The following is an 18,468-nucleotide window of genomic DNA, read 5'->3' as shown; positions in this document are numbered from 1 at the left end:
AAAATAACATTAAAATAATATGAATATGATTTTACGGCATATGTTTTGTAATGATATTAAAATATAGGGTAAGATGTAGTGCCTAGAGTCGTCCAATGTATACTTACCTTCAATCATTCTGTATCCTATTTTCAGCGTTAAATTAAAATTATAAATAAATTGACAGTCCACACGACTAATTTCCCAGAGAGGGAAAAAAATTTTAAAAATAGGTCTTGTTAGCCTTCATAGATTATTCTTCAAACATGTACCGCAGCTTATGCTGGAACGAGCATTATCTCCATAGATAAAGTGTTTTATCCACTTTTCAGATTCTGTTTATTCAGTTTTTTCCAGTTTTTTTATTACTATTAAAAAACGGTTCAACTAATTCTGCTGAAAACTATTCCAGTTCTTAAATACGCAATTACGCGTCGAATAAGTTTAGTCACGTGTTAATGTCGAAATAATCGAGGCGAAAGAATCCGAACGAACATACGCACATACGGACACACACCCACACACCCACACACACACACAGACATCACATTGAAAACGTTTGATTCGGATATTGCGGCTTGAAACCGCGGAAATATGCAAAACTGGAGATTTTGAAAATCGGTCCCATTACATTTACTTATTCTGGAAAATTAATAATAGAGATAGACTTCTGGAAGTAGGAGTTTAGTAGGATATGAAATATTGGCGTAATATCTTCTGTTTTTGATGTATGAGCATTGTAGTGGGGGCACAAATTTAAAAATAGATATTTTCAATTTTGATGATAAATTTATATTATTACTTGACGATATAAGACGAAAAGTAAGAATAAAATTTTTCGATATTTGGCTTAATTTTCAAAATATCGAAAATTGAAAATTTTGTTTAATTATTTAGCTTTCGATATTTCGAAAACCAAGACACATATCGAAAAATTTTATTCTTATTTTTCGTCTACATTCATGAAGTTATAACAAAATCCATCATCAAAGTTGAAAATAAGATAAAAATAATTTCAACCCTTAATCTACCCTGCTCTTACATCCCTTATATGGACGGTGACACTTAGTTTTTTTCTTTTCTAATTCATTGCTAATATGTTTACTTTCTATTAAAAAGTTTTTTTTTAAATTTGTTTTCATTCATTCCAAATGAAAATTATCAAAAACATCCAAAATATGTCGTTTTTTGAGATTCCTCCATAAGAGCCAATGTATTTTATATCGATTTTTAATGACTTTTTTCTTAAAAATTTGCACGGGTACCTAAGCTGAAATTTTAACCACATATTCTTTGAGTAAAAGACTACCTACAAACAAATTTTGAGCCTTTAAATCAAACATTGTTGTCATGCTCATACATCCTTAACATTGTTTATAACTTTTTCAATCTTTTATGTGCTAAAAAACGCTTCTGGCACATTTTTCTAGACATCATTCCGAATCCAACGATTTTTACGACCTTTATTATCTCTATATTTGACCAATTTAAACTTGTGGACTGACTAGAACTAATGGCTTAAAAAGATCAAACAAATGTAAATTTTGATTCTAGGTACAACAACACCTTCTCATATTATAAAAAATAAAAAAATAAAATATATTATGTATAATGTACCTGGTTGTTGCGATTTCTTAGATTTAGAGGTAGGTACAATATTTTTTATATAAATTGAAAGTCAGGATGATAAAAATACAACATTTCATATTCAACTATCACACAGTTAATCAACATGAGATCTCTTGTAAGTGATATTCAAAATAATTATATTTTTATTTTAATATCTAGTAATTATAAACTTGGTAAAGTAATGGGCTTTCTTTTACCTCAAGTCCTAAGTTGGCTTGTATCTGGCTGGTATTTAAAATAAATTGTGAAGTGTATTCAGCAGAAATTTAAGTGTTATCATTTGAAACAAATTGTGAAAAATAACAACATTTAATAAGTGTTTAATAATTTTTAAGCGATTTCGAAAAAAGGTCAAGTTTTCAATTCGATTAAACTAAAGAATATATGTCTGGAAGAATTCATCTATTTGTAGGAGTGTAAACCATAATTCATAAATTGGATTAAACTATATGTGATTTTTGGGATAGAAGTATACGAAAATCGAAAATCAGCCAACGCGTTGATTTTAAAAATTTCCGGTCTGTTCGCACGGACGTAATATTCAAAGCACGTTAGACACTCTTATTCCCAAATCCTTAACGAAAGTATATAGGTATTATTGCTCTATTCTGGTTTTCTCTTGATCCGAGATCTTCCGCATGAGGAATATCCCTTATTTTAAAGACCGAAAAATACTCAAAAACGATACATCACACGATTAAGCAATTACATTTTTCCGAAAATTTTCAGGTCTTTTCAAAAATTTTACCATTTTCCACAAATTTTCCAAGAAGTTAGTTATCAGCGTGTTAAAAACCATATAAAACATCGTAATATTTTCCTTAAATTTAAGAAACCGGCGAATTTTTTCGATTTTTCGCTTTCCACGTTAATATTGTGGAAAACTGACCCAAAAAACATATAGGAACCCATTTTGCTCGAGTTTTATACGAGTTGGCGCGATTTTAGACAAGTTTCACTCAAAATTTTTATTTGTTGAGAATAATTGTTTCTGCGAAATCTGGGTTATACACTTCGAAAATTTTTTTTCGATAAATCCAATAAAAGTGGTTTGTTTTTCTATATAAAGACCATTTTGTTCAAGTTGAATGAACAAACGCACAAAAAGATTGAGATTTTAATTAAATCTGAAAACTTAGATCAAATCCGATGCCGGTATAAGATGTGTGCCATTGAAACTAACATTTTTCGTTTGCAGCATTTGGAGCTTCAAGCATATGTCAACTTAAAAAAGACACCCGGTTTACGTTTGCTAAACTCCAATTAAATTACAACTAGTCGAGTTTTCATTACAAAATATGCCACAAACGGCTCAAAGACTCAACGGAAAAAACTCAAGATTCACTGAAAACGAATTTATATCAAAAATTTTATTTCATTTTTTCTAACATTTGACATCTATTTCAGATTGTATTTGCTGTTGTAGCTGTAGTGATTAGTCAATGTGTATCATACCGAATTCGTCGAGGTGTTGTTCACTCCCAGCACCATGAAATTGGCGGCGGTGAAGGTCATGGAGCGACATCATATCAAAACGTCCACATAGAAAATTACCATCCAGTACCTGTTTATATTAAAAAGGGACATGGAGAAGAATCCAAACATAAAATTGGCTCCGTAGAACATAATGTTAAAATATCCCATGGTCATAGTAAACATGATCATGCACACGCCATTATTACCGGCAATAACGAAGGTCACGGACACGAAGCACATGGCTACGAATCTATCGCTGTTGGTGGAGGTGGTGGTTATGGTGGACAACATCTTGAGAAATCAGGCTTTGAAGGATACGGTGAAAATAACTTAGAACATGCTAGTCTTGAAGGTGGTCATTATCAACAACAACCTGCAGCTGAATATGAACCACAATATGCATCTGAACATGGACGAAGTTATGAACATGAAGGTGGCGAACAACAACAAGGATATGCAAGCTATGAAGGTGCCGAACAACAACAACAAGGATATGGATCTTATGAAGGTGGTGATGAATACGCTCAATTACAAGGGGGAGGACATCATTAAGAGTTTGTTTTAGGTTCTAAGTTATTTGTTAGCCCATCAGTATTCCTTTTTTTCCGTAAAGGTGTGATATAAGACTTGATTAATTATATCTGTTGTATTTAATCTTATTGTTAAAAAAAATAAACATTTAAAAATTATTCTTGTTAATTGAATCATCCTATATTATCCATTTATGCTTATTCGATGATCTATAATAGACTTGTTTAGATCTTTTAGGAAAGATTCCATCAGTGTTAATACTACACTCGATGCCAAAATAAACGTAGCACGGAGATACCAAAACTATGCCAACACGATAACAAAAGAAGCAGCACGAGTTCGTCAAAATTTTGCTCAACTTCAAATAATCGATGCTTTGAGTTTGATACATTTAATGTAAAAATGCTACTTTTTTTAACAGCAAATATGAATCACAAATATTTTTTGGAAACATTAATATTCAATACTAATAAATAAAGCACAAACTTTCCTCTTCAATAAAGCAAAATCCTTACTTAATTGTACAAAGTAAAAGTAAATTGAATGACACGGTAAATCGAGAGCAACAACAATAATAACATGCCATCCGTCATGCCTTTTCCAAACTGAATCGATTTTGAAGATCATCGCCAATTTTTTAATTTTTTTTGAGAAGGGAACTTTAAGCTCGTCTAAGAACACTCTCCGTTAAATTACCTTTCAAATGAAACCAAACAAATTAAAATCGTTTCATCCGTTTAGGGCTACGACGATGCCACGGGCAGAAACACACACAGATATACACACATGGCGGTCAAACTTATAACAACCCCTTTTTTTAGTTCGGAGGGTTAAAAAAAAAAAAGAAACAAATAGCTCAAGATCAAATATATATTTTTTTCATCAATAATATTAGAATTACAAAAATGCTGATCATATTCTGTTTTATTCCATTGACAACAACTATTACAAGTTTTAATAATTAATGACAGTAGTAATTTTTTGTTTATCTTAACTTCTAAAAACATCGTGCAAATGAATACAAATATGGTTTGTTTTTTTTTTTGATTTTTTTTTAAATGTTTTTTTTATTTTTTTAGTAATAGCATCTGTGTACTACATATCAGTCTTCCGTTACAGTGGTTAGCCACTCAATGGCTGGTTGTATCACACATAGGACAATCACATTATAAAGATATACTTATTTTTTATATACTTAACACACGCATGTACCATTTTTTTTTTGTATTAATTCTACTATTTAAGACAATTACACATTCGTACTTGACAGTGCTAGTGACTTGACTACGGAAGCCTGAATGAGTCACTGTCAATTTATGAGAAAGTAGCGCTACACTTGCATATTTTTTAATGCACTTGCATATTTTATGAACTAGTGACTTTTAAAAGTTGGTCTTATACTTGTGAGTAGTACATATTTAAAAAATAAGCTAGTGTAGCGCTACTTTCTCATAAATTGACAGTGACCCATTCAGGCTTCCGTATTTGACTATTGACAATCACAACAAATAAACAAAAATGTTTTAATTTTCACAAAAATTCCAATAAAAAAATTTCTTTTGTCAAATAACTTAAGTACTATTTAAATTATTTGTTTTATATTGCACATATAAAGTACTAATTTTATGGTGATAGTCTGGTCTCAACAACTTCGAATTGATGAAATATAGAAATAACAATGTCGTTTTTCGTCAATATTTCATAAAATACAGTGAAACTTTGTTAATTGAGACCTGGACAAGTGAGAACCTCCATAAGTGGAAATCATGCTGAGGTCCCAATACTTTGGCACTGAATAACCTCTGTTAGTGGGACGAAGCAAATCCTTTCAATGACCTTCAGTTTTAGTTTTGCTTTACTATCATACGAATGTTTATTTGAAAAATGCCGAAACGGATCGAATGTGAAAAACCGCATCCTGATCCGTTTTACTGCTCAGGAAATCTACACTTCATTGCTTTATTTCTTCGACTAAGAGACCAGACAAAGCTGACACGCATAAAACATACTAATAATTCTAATAATTTTCCCAAGCTTTTGGAATAATAAAATAATACCACTTGGATACGTTTTTCCCTTGTAAAATTAGTACTTAGTCAATATTGGTAAAATAGATATCAAGTTGACCGAAATCAAAATGAAGTCAAAAACAAAAATTTTCTAAATAAAATAAAGATCACATATCAAAAAAATTTGGAACCAAACATTTTTCAAAAATTTCTCCATTCCAAAAACAAAATTGTAACAATACTGTCAAGTTTATCATTTTTTCCATTAAATATATATAATCCGAAAACTGGTGATGAATTGTACACGTCAATATTTGGTTAAAATTTTTTGTTTATCTAAAAGAAAAAAGGCAAACATTTTGGGTTCGTCAAAGAAAAACGGTCGTGTTCCATAATGTTTTGGAATATGCATAAAATCATTCTAATTTCGAAAAATGTCATCTTTTTCAATACGGGGTGTTCAAAAAAATTTAGTTTACGAGATGTACAAACGGGATTCAAAATTACTTATTTTCGATATTGGCTACCACAATGGCTACCAATCTGAATACTTTCGATAAATGCTGTTTTCTACAATCAATCCCATTGTTTTTAATTTTAAATTTTTTCCCCATCATAATTAATAATTATAAATGTTTAATAAAAAGAGCGTATGCATTTTTTTTTTTGAGGCACTCCGTATTTGAAAACTTATTTACATGTTTTATTTGGTCGTTTGCTTAAAAAATTTAAAAGCCGTCAATTTTGGAACTGAACCATCACAAATTTGTTTTCTTGGCACTATCAACGTATTAAATTCATCACTAGTTTTCGGGAATAATAAGCTACCAATCAAAAAATCACTCCACAAAAATAACGTCAAATTTTTTTTTTTTTTTTTTATACGCTAATCGATTAATTTTTTTTTTATATAAAAAAAAATACATTAGTATTTTTTACGTAACGTTTCTCGAAAATATCTCAATTATATTTTAGAAAAAAAATTGACCGTGCACAAAAAACACTTGAAATGGTAACAAGACTAGTAAAATGTTTTTGTTTGTTTTTTTCTGTTTATGCTTCACAAATCACAAAGCAGCGAACACACATTTGGTCACAAAACAAAAAATTGTTTTTTTTTTCTCTAAAAAAATTATTATTTTTTTTTATTGTACTTAAATTTTAAAAATTAGAGGCCGTTACCCACAAGTCACTTAATTTTAACAAAAATAAAATGCTAGTACGCAATATCAAATGATCAGTTTCAATGATACCTTAATTTAAATTATCGAATAGTTTCATTGAAATTCGAAATGAATATTCTTTTTTTTTTCAAATTTTTAAAAAGAATTATCACATTTAAAATAAAATTTTTCGCCAATTTTTCTTTTTTTTGGTATTAAGATTTATTTTGGATAGAAAATACTGGCCATGATCCAAATGTAATGAACTAGAATGGAGTCGAATATTATAGAGAACATACATATGTATACATTGAGCATAGTGTATAAGAAAGAGATACTATTATAGATATGTTTTCTTGCATGTGTTGTAGCTTCGGTAAACATAAATGCATGAAAACCTACTTATAATAGGATATCTTTCTTATACACTTTGCTCTCTGTATGTACTCTCTTACACTCGTAGAATGCGAAAGCATCCAGTTATGCAAACGCAGCCACTGTCATATTTAAGTAGAAAATAAAATCCAAATTACATAACACAATTTTTTTAAGTTCAAATAACAACCCTAATCGCTTTCTCAGAATATTTTGTAAAAATTAAGTCATCATTTGTAATTTTGATTATTTTGATTCTATCCATAATAAATTTGGACCAAAAATTTGATAAAAATTGCAAAATTAAAACGAATTTTCTCTTAAATTTGTTTTTACCTTTCTCTGGTTGAATAGATTACATCCACAATTTGACTAAAATATTAAATAATAAAGAAAAAAACACGAGATTAAAACGCTTGAATAAATAAATCACGCACGACGTTTTGCATGACGCCAAATAATCATAATTATAATAATTATTCATTTCAAAAATCATAGAAAATATTAAAAAGCAGCTTCAATACAAGTTTGTCCCAAAATTTAGTTCACTAGCATTATTTATTTTCTCTTTTTGTTAAATAAAAATAGAGGGATTTTTGGATTGGAATGATTAACAAAATGGCATAATTATTTTAGGGTTTTTTAAAGAACGCAGACGTATCAATAGAATCTCAAAAATCAGATTGAAATGAATTGAAAAAACCGGAAACAAAATCTATTTCCTGAGAGTTTCGAAAATTGATTTATTTTGTGACACAAATAAAGAAATAATGATTTGAGAACTAAATTCTGGGACATATCCACCGTATTTTGTACACTGCACAAGAAAAACGTCTTTAAAAAAACGTTTATCAAATAAACTATAAATATATTAAGAAAAAACAGTCTCAAAAACAGTGCGCATATAATTCAATTAAAAAATATGTACCTCCCCCTAGTTATCCCCTTTCACAAAAAAACCAACATTCAATGTTGTATCCAAATAATAATAATTAATTAATTAAAAAAAGAACCTAATTAAAAACTTCCAATAAAATGAATGTAAAAATTATTTAACATGTGTTTAGAGCGAAAACAAGTTCTTTACATTAAAAAAAAAACTAAGAGCCAACTTCCAGAGAGGCCGTCAATATATATAAAATTAAAAAAAAATTTGATTAACAATAAACTAAAAATAACGAAGTCGTTCGAATTATATTCGTAGTACAGAGAAATTACGATCAGAAAATTTTTAGAAAATTAAATGAAGAATTTAGGGAAGAACACAGCGAGATTCCAGAAATGTTGCCGGACACAAGCATCAATAAGTTTTATTTGTGAACTGCAAGTTACTCCTGAAAGAGGATATTCTCTGAGTACAATCGCAAAAAACGAGAACTACTGTTAAACCTACTTTACGACAGAATTTAACGAATTTTTTGGCGAAAAGTGGGTTTCAGTTTAGGTTTCACTATAGTTACACTCAGCATAGATCGCCATAGATGCATGATCAGTGATCACTAACTTTTTGTTCTGAAAAGAGTCTCTCGTCAATCATTTCATAAAAATAGAATCTTTTATCAAAACCCTTAAAAGCTGTTAACAAAAAGACCACGAAAAATTGTATTATTTTGAGTGACGATATTATTTGGTAAAAATATTTTTAAAGTAATGAATCCGTGAATCCTTTTTGTTTATCCAACGAAGTGTCCTTTTTTTTGTAGAAAAATCGAATTTCTCTGTACTATCCCACAAACAAAATGAATACAAACTCATGGATTAACAATTAAGGGCCAAGAGCATGTTCCATCATTTGTAAACAAAGATTCTCTAAACTACTTTCAATATCCACACTCTTATCTTTACGATTATGATTATCGGTTCGATTGATTTGTTGTTCGCTTTGTGATTTTGTAACACTATTATTCGTACCCCCACCACCCCCGGTAGGATTACAAAAACGTACTTGTTGTGGCTGTGTTGTCGGTAATGGAACGGTTGTAACAACGGCAGCCTTAAGTAGAGAACAATTTGATAGTATTGACGAGGGAGATGCTGACGATGTGCTCGAAGGTGAAGGTGTTTGATGTGGATTGTTTGAATTTGTTGATATTGTACATACAGAAGGTAATGGAGGAGCTGTTGGGGGACATAAATTATTTAAGGATGTTCGTGTTGAGCCTGGCTGACCTGGTTGTTGTTTGGTATGCATGTTTGGATATGATGAACTTTTATGATTGTACCCGTTGCTGGTTGTGGATTGATGATTATTTTGAAATTTGGACGTAGAGCCGTAATAATTTGACTTATTACCATTTCTGTTGAAATAAAATTTAAATTATTATTACTAACTCAAATTATTCGTAAAACAAGTGAAATTTATAAAATTTAAAAAACCCCCGACACATTTTTCGGTTACGGAACCCTAAACTCGCACTTGAAACATATATAAGAACACTCCCCTTTAAATTACCCTTTTCCTTAAAGAATTTTTAAGATCGTCGCCACTTTTTTGTGATGGCTTACCTGGTATGTGATGAATTATAATTATTCCGTTGTACAGACGTTGTATTGAAACCAGCTCTACATAATTGACTTTTCCACATTCCCAATCGACGTTTATGTTCACCATTAAATGCGTCCAATGTTTCGGCACGATCACATAACCATGTAAATTGTGATACACAATCATCTGGCGGATGTCGGACCATTAACAGTTGAGTACATGCTAGAAAAAGAGAAGCAAGTCATTAGAAAAACATTGATTTCTTCTGGTGAATTTGGAAAATTTCTATTAAAAAATCAATAAATCGAAAGCTAAGCGTAGTATTTCAATATTCCAAACGTCAGCGAACAGGTAGTAATAGGGAATATTCAGGTATTTTTTTATATTTTTAATTCATTGTTTACACCGTTATAACAAAGTAAAAAAATATAAATACTGTTTAAAAATGTTGTATTTAAGTGTAAAAAAATATTTAAAATACATTATAATTTTGAATATTTAAACGCAGTTTTTTGGCGCTCTCTTTTGATGACGTATAAGTACGTGATCTGTCAATTGGTGACAGTTCAATGTATAATTTACACTTTAAAAAAATGAATTTACAACACAGAATTTACACTCGTTATTATTAAGTTTTCTAATAAAAAAGCCGTAGAATAATATAATTTAATGAAATACCATATAAAATGTAAGTAATTAATATCATACAGTATGTCAACAAATTTGACAAGCCCGTACTATGATGTCACGTCCGTATAATAATTTGAATTTCCGTTTTAGAAATTTTTAAATGCCCTCACTGAATTTGTACTTTTATTAATTAATTTTAAGTAATTAAAAAGATATTAATTACTAAAATAATGGTTTAGTTCAAATGTCCAGTCATTAAAGTTATGGAAGAAAAATATTTGAACCAAATTTAAATTTCATGAATATTCCCTTTTGTTATTTCGTATAATTGCTGCGAAATCTAGCCATTCTTTGAAAAAAATTTTCCAATAAAAGTGGTTTGTTTTTCCTAAAGATCATTCTTGTTCAAATTGAATGAACAAGAACTGTTTAAACTATTCGCAAATAAAACAAATAAAAAAAGGGCGCAATTGTATCATAAATATTATTAATAAACGAAATCAAATGAACAAAAATAATAAAATTAATAACAAATTTATTAAAAAAAGTGTTTACCTTTTCCCATAACTTTAACAAATTGTGATGGTAAATCTTCATTCGCATTCGTTTGTAATGGACTTTGTAAAATAGTTTTTAATTTCCTTAGCGCAACCGATAAATCACCACCATTTAAAACCTCCGTCTCCAATTGTGTCAACATCGATGATCGCTCTCGTAATTTCGCAATACTAATTAATAATTTATGACGAGCCCCTTTTGTTATACCCGCCGCTTGTAACTGTTCATCCGTTAACGCAATCATTTGTTCATAATTTAAATTCGCAAAAACCCAACTATATTTATGTAAGCGCAAAGATTTCAACCAAAAAATAATCCCTTTCGAAATGGGCTGTTGCGATTGTTGCATATCATGCAACCGGGTATCCGAACTACTCGATGTTAACGGCGGTGGAGGCACGGTCGGATCACATGACAATGAATAACTACGTGGTTTTTGTGGAATCGATAAATTCTCTTGTGAAGACCATACTCCACTGCTATATCCTAGGCTCTCATGTGAATCACTTTGAGCCGGTGTCAAACTATTCGATCGTCTTGCCATTCGATCCGTATTTACTTCAGTATTTGGACTAACTGAATCGTCACTACTATGTTCATTCACCGATGTGTACCCAAACCCATCAATATTCGCAAATAATCCCGATTTATTAATCATTTTTTTCAATAGAAGTTTAAATGACTTCTTATCGTCTTTATCAAAAGCGGGATGTACAAAAACATAACTCATTAATTCAACGCAATCGTTATAGGCACGAGAATTTGGCAATGTTACTAATTCACTTAAAACTTTACGTATAATAACTAGATAACGATCAGCGACTTCACGATTACCCGGTTTTAATAGCGGTAAAACAGCAAGTAAACGATTTAACGCTGTATGAGGCCGATCCCATTGTATTGTCGATATAAAATTAATATCGTTTGCATTCCGTTCCAAAGTGATAAGTTCTGTATTTAATACAGATGTTATGCAATGTTCAAGTGTATACTGGAGAAATCTTGCATTTGCAAATGGTAAACCACTCATTAAATAATAAAGTGCTACCGTTCGTTCACAACTATCCCATTTTTGAAATTTCCCCCGAATATCTGTTAAATTCTCACAAAATTCCGAAAAATCTCGCATTGGTAAAAATTCCATTTTGTTGTTTAGTTTTTTCTTGTCGTAATCCAAAAAACAGAGCTATATAAACAAGAAAATTTATGCATAATAACTAATACACTGTAGGAGATTTAATGGCGGTCAATAATAAATTAATTTAATAATAATCTATATAATTAAATGTGTTAAAATGTACTTACTAATGAGTTTTTTTTTTTAAAGTTCAGCTTAAATGTACTGCATTATTTTTTTTTGAAATGATTTAAGTGCAATTCAATTAAGCACACAATAACGTACACACCCACTCATTCTCGTAATGATACGGAAAGTCAAAACTCTTTTTTTTTCGCTAATCTGTGAGAAATCTCTCAAAAAATCTGCCATCTAACGGTACTTATGGTCAACTACATACCATCGACTTATAAAATTTCATCATATATGCGTGTTCTAAGCATAAAGATTTTTAAATATCTTTAAGAAACATTTTAATTCATTTTTTATTTATTATTATAATAAATTATGTCTAATTTTAAACAATGAAATATTAAATTCAAAACATAATTATTCGGGAGAAATTAAACTGGTAACTTTTCTCTGTAGCTGTTATAGGGTATTATCGTTAGTCAAAAATAAATCATGAAATTTGAAAAAAGTTAAAATTTATGTAAAAATATACTTAAATATTCTGATTTCGAGTCATAAAGAGCACATTTTTCTTTAAAAATATTAAAATTACAAATCGTAATTTTTAAACTGTATATCACGTGACCTAAAACGCGGATAAGCCCTGCTGTGATGTCATAGCGGTATGAGTTATTGACCATCAGTTAGTTCAGTGTAGACAGTTGGGTATAATATATACATAGATAATAAGTATTTATATTTATTATAATCAGATGTCTATGAATATATCTGTCAAACTTATTTGTGTTATTTCGTATTGTGATACCCATATTACGTCATCAAATTGGATGCCTGCGTTTTTGACAGTTTAAAAAAGGTTTAAAATTTAATTTAAGTTTTTGGCAAGAAAGCGTGTGTATTTTTCCGAAATAAATTGTGATAGTAGCCTGATATGCACACTGACATAGGGTCAAAGTGAGCTACGTGACTTAGTGAGACACTTTTGATTAAAGTTAGTAAAAAAGAAAATAACTTAGGCACCTGATTTTATCTTGCATTCCAAATTTAATCAATCATATAAAATAAATATCTGACGTGTTGAATTGTAATAGGAGTAAGTAAAATATTCAAAATAAAAACACACAAATGAACAATAGAATTTGATACATGCTTTCACAGAACATTTTTGCAAACATTTATTGATAACAATTACGTATATGAAAACGCAGTACTTTTCCATTACTTTATTCGCCATCTTTCTTTATTAACACCAAATGGAATCTTCTATTGAATTAAAAAAAAAAACGATATCCATATGTCTATGAATCCCCCCATGTTCTTTGTGTTTCTTAACATCATCAACAGACGACCACATTCACAGACTGTCAAAAACCAGCTGATATTTAGAAACAATAAACGTCATTATAATAAAAAAAAATTATATTTTTCAATATTTTTATCAAATAATTTAGGTAAATTTTATGTTATTTCTATTCAATGTACAAATTATTTAATATATTTAATAAAATTTTAATAAATATTTATTGATTTTTTATATTAAAAAAGTGTGAATGTTGGAGAATGCACTTTGTTTTGTAAACATGATGACATAGTTTAATTAAATAATATGATCAAAAATGTCTTTCAGAAATTTCACAAGAGAAAATGGGTCGAATTTTTTTGGAGCATATGGGTGGATCACGTTTATTTTCATGTGCAAGTTGTGATACAAATTTAACAAATCGTTCCGAATTAATTAGTACACGATTTACTGGTGCAACAGGACGTGCATTTTTATTTAATCGTGTCGTTAATTTAACGTATAGTGAAGTACAAGATCGAGTTATGTTAACTGGTCGACATATGGTAATTGGTTTTTTTATATTTATTTAAAAATTAAACGTAAAAACGTTGTTTGTCCAAGCATCTTAGGGTTTCACCTCGAAATCTTTAATAACGGAATAAGGTCAACAAATCTTTATTTTGATAATACAAATTTTGTCTCAAAAGTCTCAAAAGTCACACATGGTGTTCTTAGATATGTTCAAGGTCCAAGGTCGCAAAAATCCGTTTTTTGAGATTAACTCGTTTCCTTTGCATTCAATCGTATTTACACCCCTATAAATTTTGAGATATATAACTAGTAGATAACCGCCCGCTTTGCTGGGTAATTTCTCCTTTTAAAACAAAGACTATCACGTTGTAGCCCTCACCCATCCTCCCTTTTGTTCACAATTTTATATTGGGAACTCTAACATTTTTGAAAATGGTCTTTTATATAGGTCTAATCATTAAACTAACCTGGTTTTTATACTTTTTGGATCAAAATTACCCCATCCACCGAGTTTCATCAAATTCCGAAACAAATTTTTTTTTCCGATTTTCTCGATTTTTTCAAAGGGGTACCCCTTAAAAAAAATGCAAAAAATCGAAAAAATTTTGTTATCTCCAATTTCAATAAAACTCAGTATACAAGGTAATTTTGACCCAAAAAGTGCAAAAATCGCGTGCATTTGTTGACTGGTCGAATAGTTTTTGAGGTACGGACTAAAATCGATGCAAATATTGCGATATCTCAGAAACTCTGCATCCAATCATTAAATTAACCTGGTTTTTATACTTTTTGGATCAAAATTATCCCATCCACCGAGTTTCATCAAATTCCGAAACAAAAATTTTTTTCCGATTTTCTCGATTTTTTCAAAGGGGTACCCCTTAAAAAAAATAAAAAAAATCGAAAAATTTTTGTTATCTCCAATTACGATAAAACTCAGTATATAAGGTAATTTTGATCCAAAAAGTACAAAAATCGCGTACATTTGTTGACTGGTCGAATAGTGTTTTAGATATGGACTAAAATCGATCCAAACATTGCGATATTGAGCCCCTTAGGAGATGAATTTTCAAAAAAGTCCCTTCTTAGTGCTCACTTACATTACATAAGGAACCAGGAAAAGGATCAGTCAGTTTCCATTCTTATATATATATATATATATAGATATATTGTTTTCTAGGTACGTGATGTTGCTTGCAAATCCTGTGACACAAAATTGGGTTGGATGTATGAATTTGCTACCGAAGAGAATCAACGATATAAAGAAGGTCGTGTCATTTTAGAACGTGCCCTTGTCACTGAAAGTGGTGGATTAGAAGAGCATCTTATTAATCATGTCCCTAATTAATCTCCATCTCTAACACGTCTCAGAATTATAATTTATTTATTATATTTTAAGAAATATGTTCCCAAGTTTATTATTTTATATACAGAAGAATCTCACTAATCTGGCACTGTTCAAAATTAGAGGGTTCCGAATTATTGGAATGTTTCCGGATTACCGGATTTTATAGAAAAATTCATAGTAAATAAAGTAAAGCATTTCATTGCAGGAGCTGTCACAGTGGTAACGAGGAGGAGACAATGTCTCATCTTCTCTGTCACTGCCCAGTTCTTGTCATGAGGAGATGAACATACTTGAGCCAGCCTCTCTTTGACGACCTCTCCGACCTAAAGTCAGTCGTCGTCAAAGCCCTCCTGCTGTTCTTAAACAGCTCCAAATGGTTCATGGAGTAGTGGCCGGGGATGGGCCAACCCTTTTACGGTATCACAACGGACCCTATGGTTTAAGTGTGTCCTCTCACCCGAGGACAGCCACTCTAACCTAACCTAAAGCATTTCATAAAAAAATATGAAGATCTAGTTTTGTGTAACTTGCGCGGGAGGAGTGTGGCGAATTATTGGACGTATCGGTGTATTGAAGTGCCGGGTTAGTGAGATTGTACTTATATTTGAAAAAAAAAACGGAAAAGTTTATTTTTTTTGTAAAAACAAAAAATTACAGAAATATATATATACATATGTTTTTTGAATGTGGTACAACAAAACGGGCCACTGCCAAATTTTATACGGATAAAACAAATTATATTAATAAGCATATTATATTATTCTAAATTAGGATTAAAAAATAAAATATATATTATCTTTATTAAAAATCGGTCTTGGATCAGGTTTAGTATTTGACATTCATTTTGGAACGACTGGAAATTTTAATAACAGTTGTCAAGATGGTGTACAATAATTGTTCTACAAAAATAACGACGAGCACACCTTATAGCAATTTACTCCCAGCTTAATAGTGTACCTATGACAGTGTACAAACACCCGGTATGTACACTGTCATGCCCGTTTTACCAGTACAATATGGCTTAGTATACCAGTATAATATTGTGCTGATTTCTAACGTCATGAACTCTGGCCAGAATACTGGTGAATATTACGGAGCACACCCCAGATAAATCCCGCCAATTTGAGATAAAAATTTGTACTACTAAACAGGAAGTGAACCTCTTTTTCAATAGTTCCAATTTAGACGACCTGATTACTTACCATTTATCAATACCTCTTCAAAGAGAAATACTCAAATATGAAAATTTTTCGCAGAAAAGTTATGCATATTAATTAGTTGATCACAGACAACTTCCAGTTGTTCTGAAATAACTGGAAAATACTTTACCTAGTCCTAGACCCAAAAAAAAAATATCAAAAGTCTTATCAATACATTATATTGTTTTTTTTTTTTTTTTTGGAACTTTTGTGTTTGAAACAAAATGGTTCAAATAATTTGTGATTCAAAACAATTTAGTTTTTAAGATTTTATTATTTCGTTAGATTTTAATTATCTTTCTTCAATAAGTCGTAAAATTTACCTATATCTACCTCTGAAAAACTACACGATGTTTTGAGAACCTTGTCAAGTAAAATTAATTGCGAATAATTTAGATTCATCAAAAAACTTGATTTTGTGTTAAATAAACATTTTGGGGGTTTTTAAATAATAAAAGAAAATAAATTTCACATATTAGCGAATTTCTGGAAATGGAGCTATTACTTTTGTACTGATGATGGAATTTTTGAAAAAATTTCTTCAAATATTCATCGTTCCACCCAATAGATGTCAAAAATGACCCATTTTTCTTGCTAAATACCAATCTATAACGCCATATATGTATAGAATAGTCTTTGTCTATATTCTGGCATGCATACGACTTATTGTGGAACAAGTTTATATGCCCTGTCCACAACAACAATCGTCAGATTGTTGATTAAATCGAAATTTAATATTTTCAATCGAAATACAACATTTTTGATATTCGATTTAAAATTCAATACTAATTAATGGATGTTTTTCAAAGTTACTTTTGCTTTTACAATATTTTTGATTGTTGCTTAAAAATGAAAGAGAAATATTTTCAGCAGATGTTGAAACACAAGAATTTTCTTAATTTTTTTGGCAACTGAATTATACTGAACGAATGAAAAGTGATAATTTGTTTTTTCTTTTATTTTAAGAAAATGTATTGTAACATATTGGTTTTATATAATTATCGAATTATAATAAAATAAAATTTAAAAATTCTTGGTAATAACATAACTTAATTCTGATTCCGTCTGTCCGTCCGTGATCACGATAACTAAAAAACGAAAAAAAGCTTCAATTTTTATAGCGTGCTCAACTTCTGATATAATTGAATCCGACTGCGAGAGTCAAAGGGATGCTGCTGTTTTTATCAGTTTGTATATGCAAGTGTGTTCCTTTCAGATACACTAGAGACTAAACGCGTGGACCGATCTTGATGATTCTTACCTCAATAAGGGATAATCCTGATGTCGAATTGTCGAAAGAAAAACGAAGAAGTTATAAGCAGTCCAAGATTGCATTCAAAGGTTTCCCATCTCTTTCTAGCAAAACATATGTAATCTCTATGGCGATACCCACGTATGACGTCACTAGTGGGTATCTTTCTCTTTGTTTAATTAGGAATTTTAAACGTTCATATCTTGCATTTGAATAAAGATTTTTAAAAACCAACTTCACTTATCTATTTGTAAAGCGAGAGTTCTTCATCTAAAGTAATATGGCAGTAATGAAAATTCAATATAGTGACTCGATTGAGGTAAGAATTATTAAAATCGGCTAGCGTTTGATCTCTAGAGAGTCACAAAGAACCAAACATATAAACATTAAACTGGCAATAAAAAGTGGGGTATCATTGAATAAGTATTTGAAAATTCTAACTAGAAAAAAAATAAAATAAAAAATTTGAGGCTAAGCCTAAGCCTAAATCGAATTCTAAACTAACAAATTTGGATCGGGGTTAGGGTAATTTATTTTCATCAATTTATTCTCAAAAAAAAAAAAAAAATATTTAGGGGAAAACTAGCCACAATTTAAGTCACCCTATCACGCATGACAATTACTATTTTTTATCATTATTGCGCAATGATTGAACTCATAAGTTCTTGAAATAAAGTTTCACAAGAAAAGCCATAGAAAAGCAGCTTTTTTTCGTGTTTGAACACAAAAAACCAATCATAACTTGTGTAAAATTTAATATTAAATTGACAAC

At 30.2% G+C, this 18,468-nt stretch overlaps 3 protein-coding genes across 3 annotated transcripts; 2 read left to right on the top strand and 1 right to left on the bottom strand.

The window, feature by feature from the left end:
- Positions 1 to 1,634: 1,634 nt before the first annotated feature.
- On the top strand, positions 1,635 to 3,722 carry LOC123293636 (sarcoplasmic reticulum histidine-rich calcium-binding protein-like). Its single transcript, XM_044874517.1, has 2 exons — positions 1,635 to 1,723; positions 3,016 to 3,722. Exons 1-2 carry the CDS (start codon positions 1,712 to 1,714, stop codon positions 3,634 to 3,636), a joined length of 633 nt encoding a protein of 210 aa, XP_044730452.1. The 5' UTR covers positions 1,635 to 1,711; the 3' UTR covers positions 3,637 to 3,722.
- A 4,077-nt stretch (positions 3,723 to 7,799) lies between these two features.
- On the bottom strand, positions 7,800 to 12,278 carry LOC123293622 (protein Smaug). The gene is made up of 4 exons (XM_044874501.1): positions 12,141 to 12,278; positions 10,833 to 12,021; positions 9,668 to 9,869; positions 7,800 to 9,459 (listed from the first exon to the last, which is right to left on the bottom strand). The coding sequence occupies exons 2-4, from the start codon at positions 11,977 to 11,979 to the stop codon at positions 8,928 to 8,930; spliced, it is 1,881 nt and encodes a 626-aa protein (XP_044730436.1). The 5' UTR covers positions 11,980 to 12,021; positions 12,141 to 12,278; the 3' UTR covers positions 7,800 to 8,927.
- Positions 12,279 to 13,453: 1,175 nt separating this feature from the next.
- On the top strand, positions 13,454 to 15,520 carry LOC123293643 (protein yippee-like 5). The gene is made up of 3 exons (XM_044874524.1): positions 13,454 to 13,535; positions 13,712 to 13,929; positions 15,078 to 15,520. The coding sequence occupies exons 2-3, from the start codon at positions 13,729 to 13,731 to the stop codon at positions 15,243 to 15,245; spliced, it is 369 nt and encodes a 122-aa protein (XP_044730459.1). The 5' UTR covers positions 13,454 to 13,535; positions 13,712 to 13,728; the 3' UTR covers positions 15,246 to 15,520.
- The last annotated feature ends 2,948 nt before the right edge of the window (positions 15,521 to 18,468 follow it).

This window comes from Chrysoperla carnea, chromosome 2 (genome assembly GCF_905475395.1).
Source record: "Chrysoperla carnea chromosome 2, inChrCarn1.1, whole genome shotgun sequence".
Classification (NCBI taxonomy): domain Eukaryota; kingdom Metazoa; phylum Arthropoda; class Insecta; order Neuroptera; family Chrysopidae; genus Chrysoperla; species Chrysoperla carnea.
This window is presented reverse-complemented; position numbering and strand designations above follow the sequence as displayed.

Coding starts and splice junctions, on each gene's coding strand:
- LOC123293622 (XM_044874501.1), bottom strand. CDS start 11,979: ATGGAATTTTTACCAATGCGAGATTTTTCGGAATTTTGTGAGAATTTA. Junction 9,870..10,832: donor TGTTAAAGTTATGGGAAAAG/GTAAACACTTTT, acceptor CTCTTTTTCTAG/CATGTACTCAACTGTTAATG. Junction 9,460..9,667: donor TATAATTCATCACATACCAG/GTAAGCCATCAC, acceptor TTATTTCAACAG/AAATGGTAATAAGTCAAATT.
- LOC123293643 (XM_044874524.1), top strand. CDS start 13,729: ATGGGTCGAATTTTTTTGGAGCATATGGGTGGATCACGTTTATTTTCA. Junction 13,930..15,077: donor TGTTAACTGGTCGACATATG/GTAATTGGTTTT, acceptor ATTGTTTTCTAG/GTACGTGATGTTGCTTGCAA.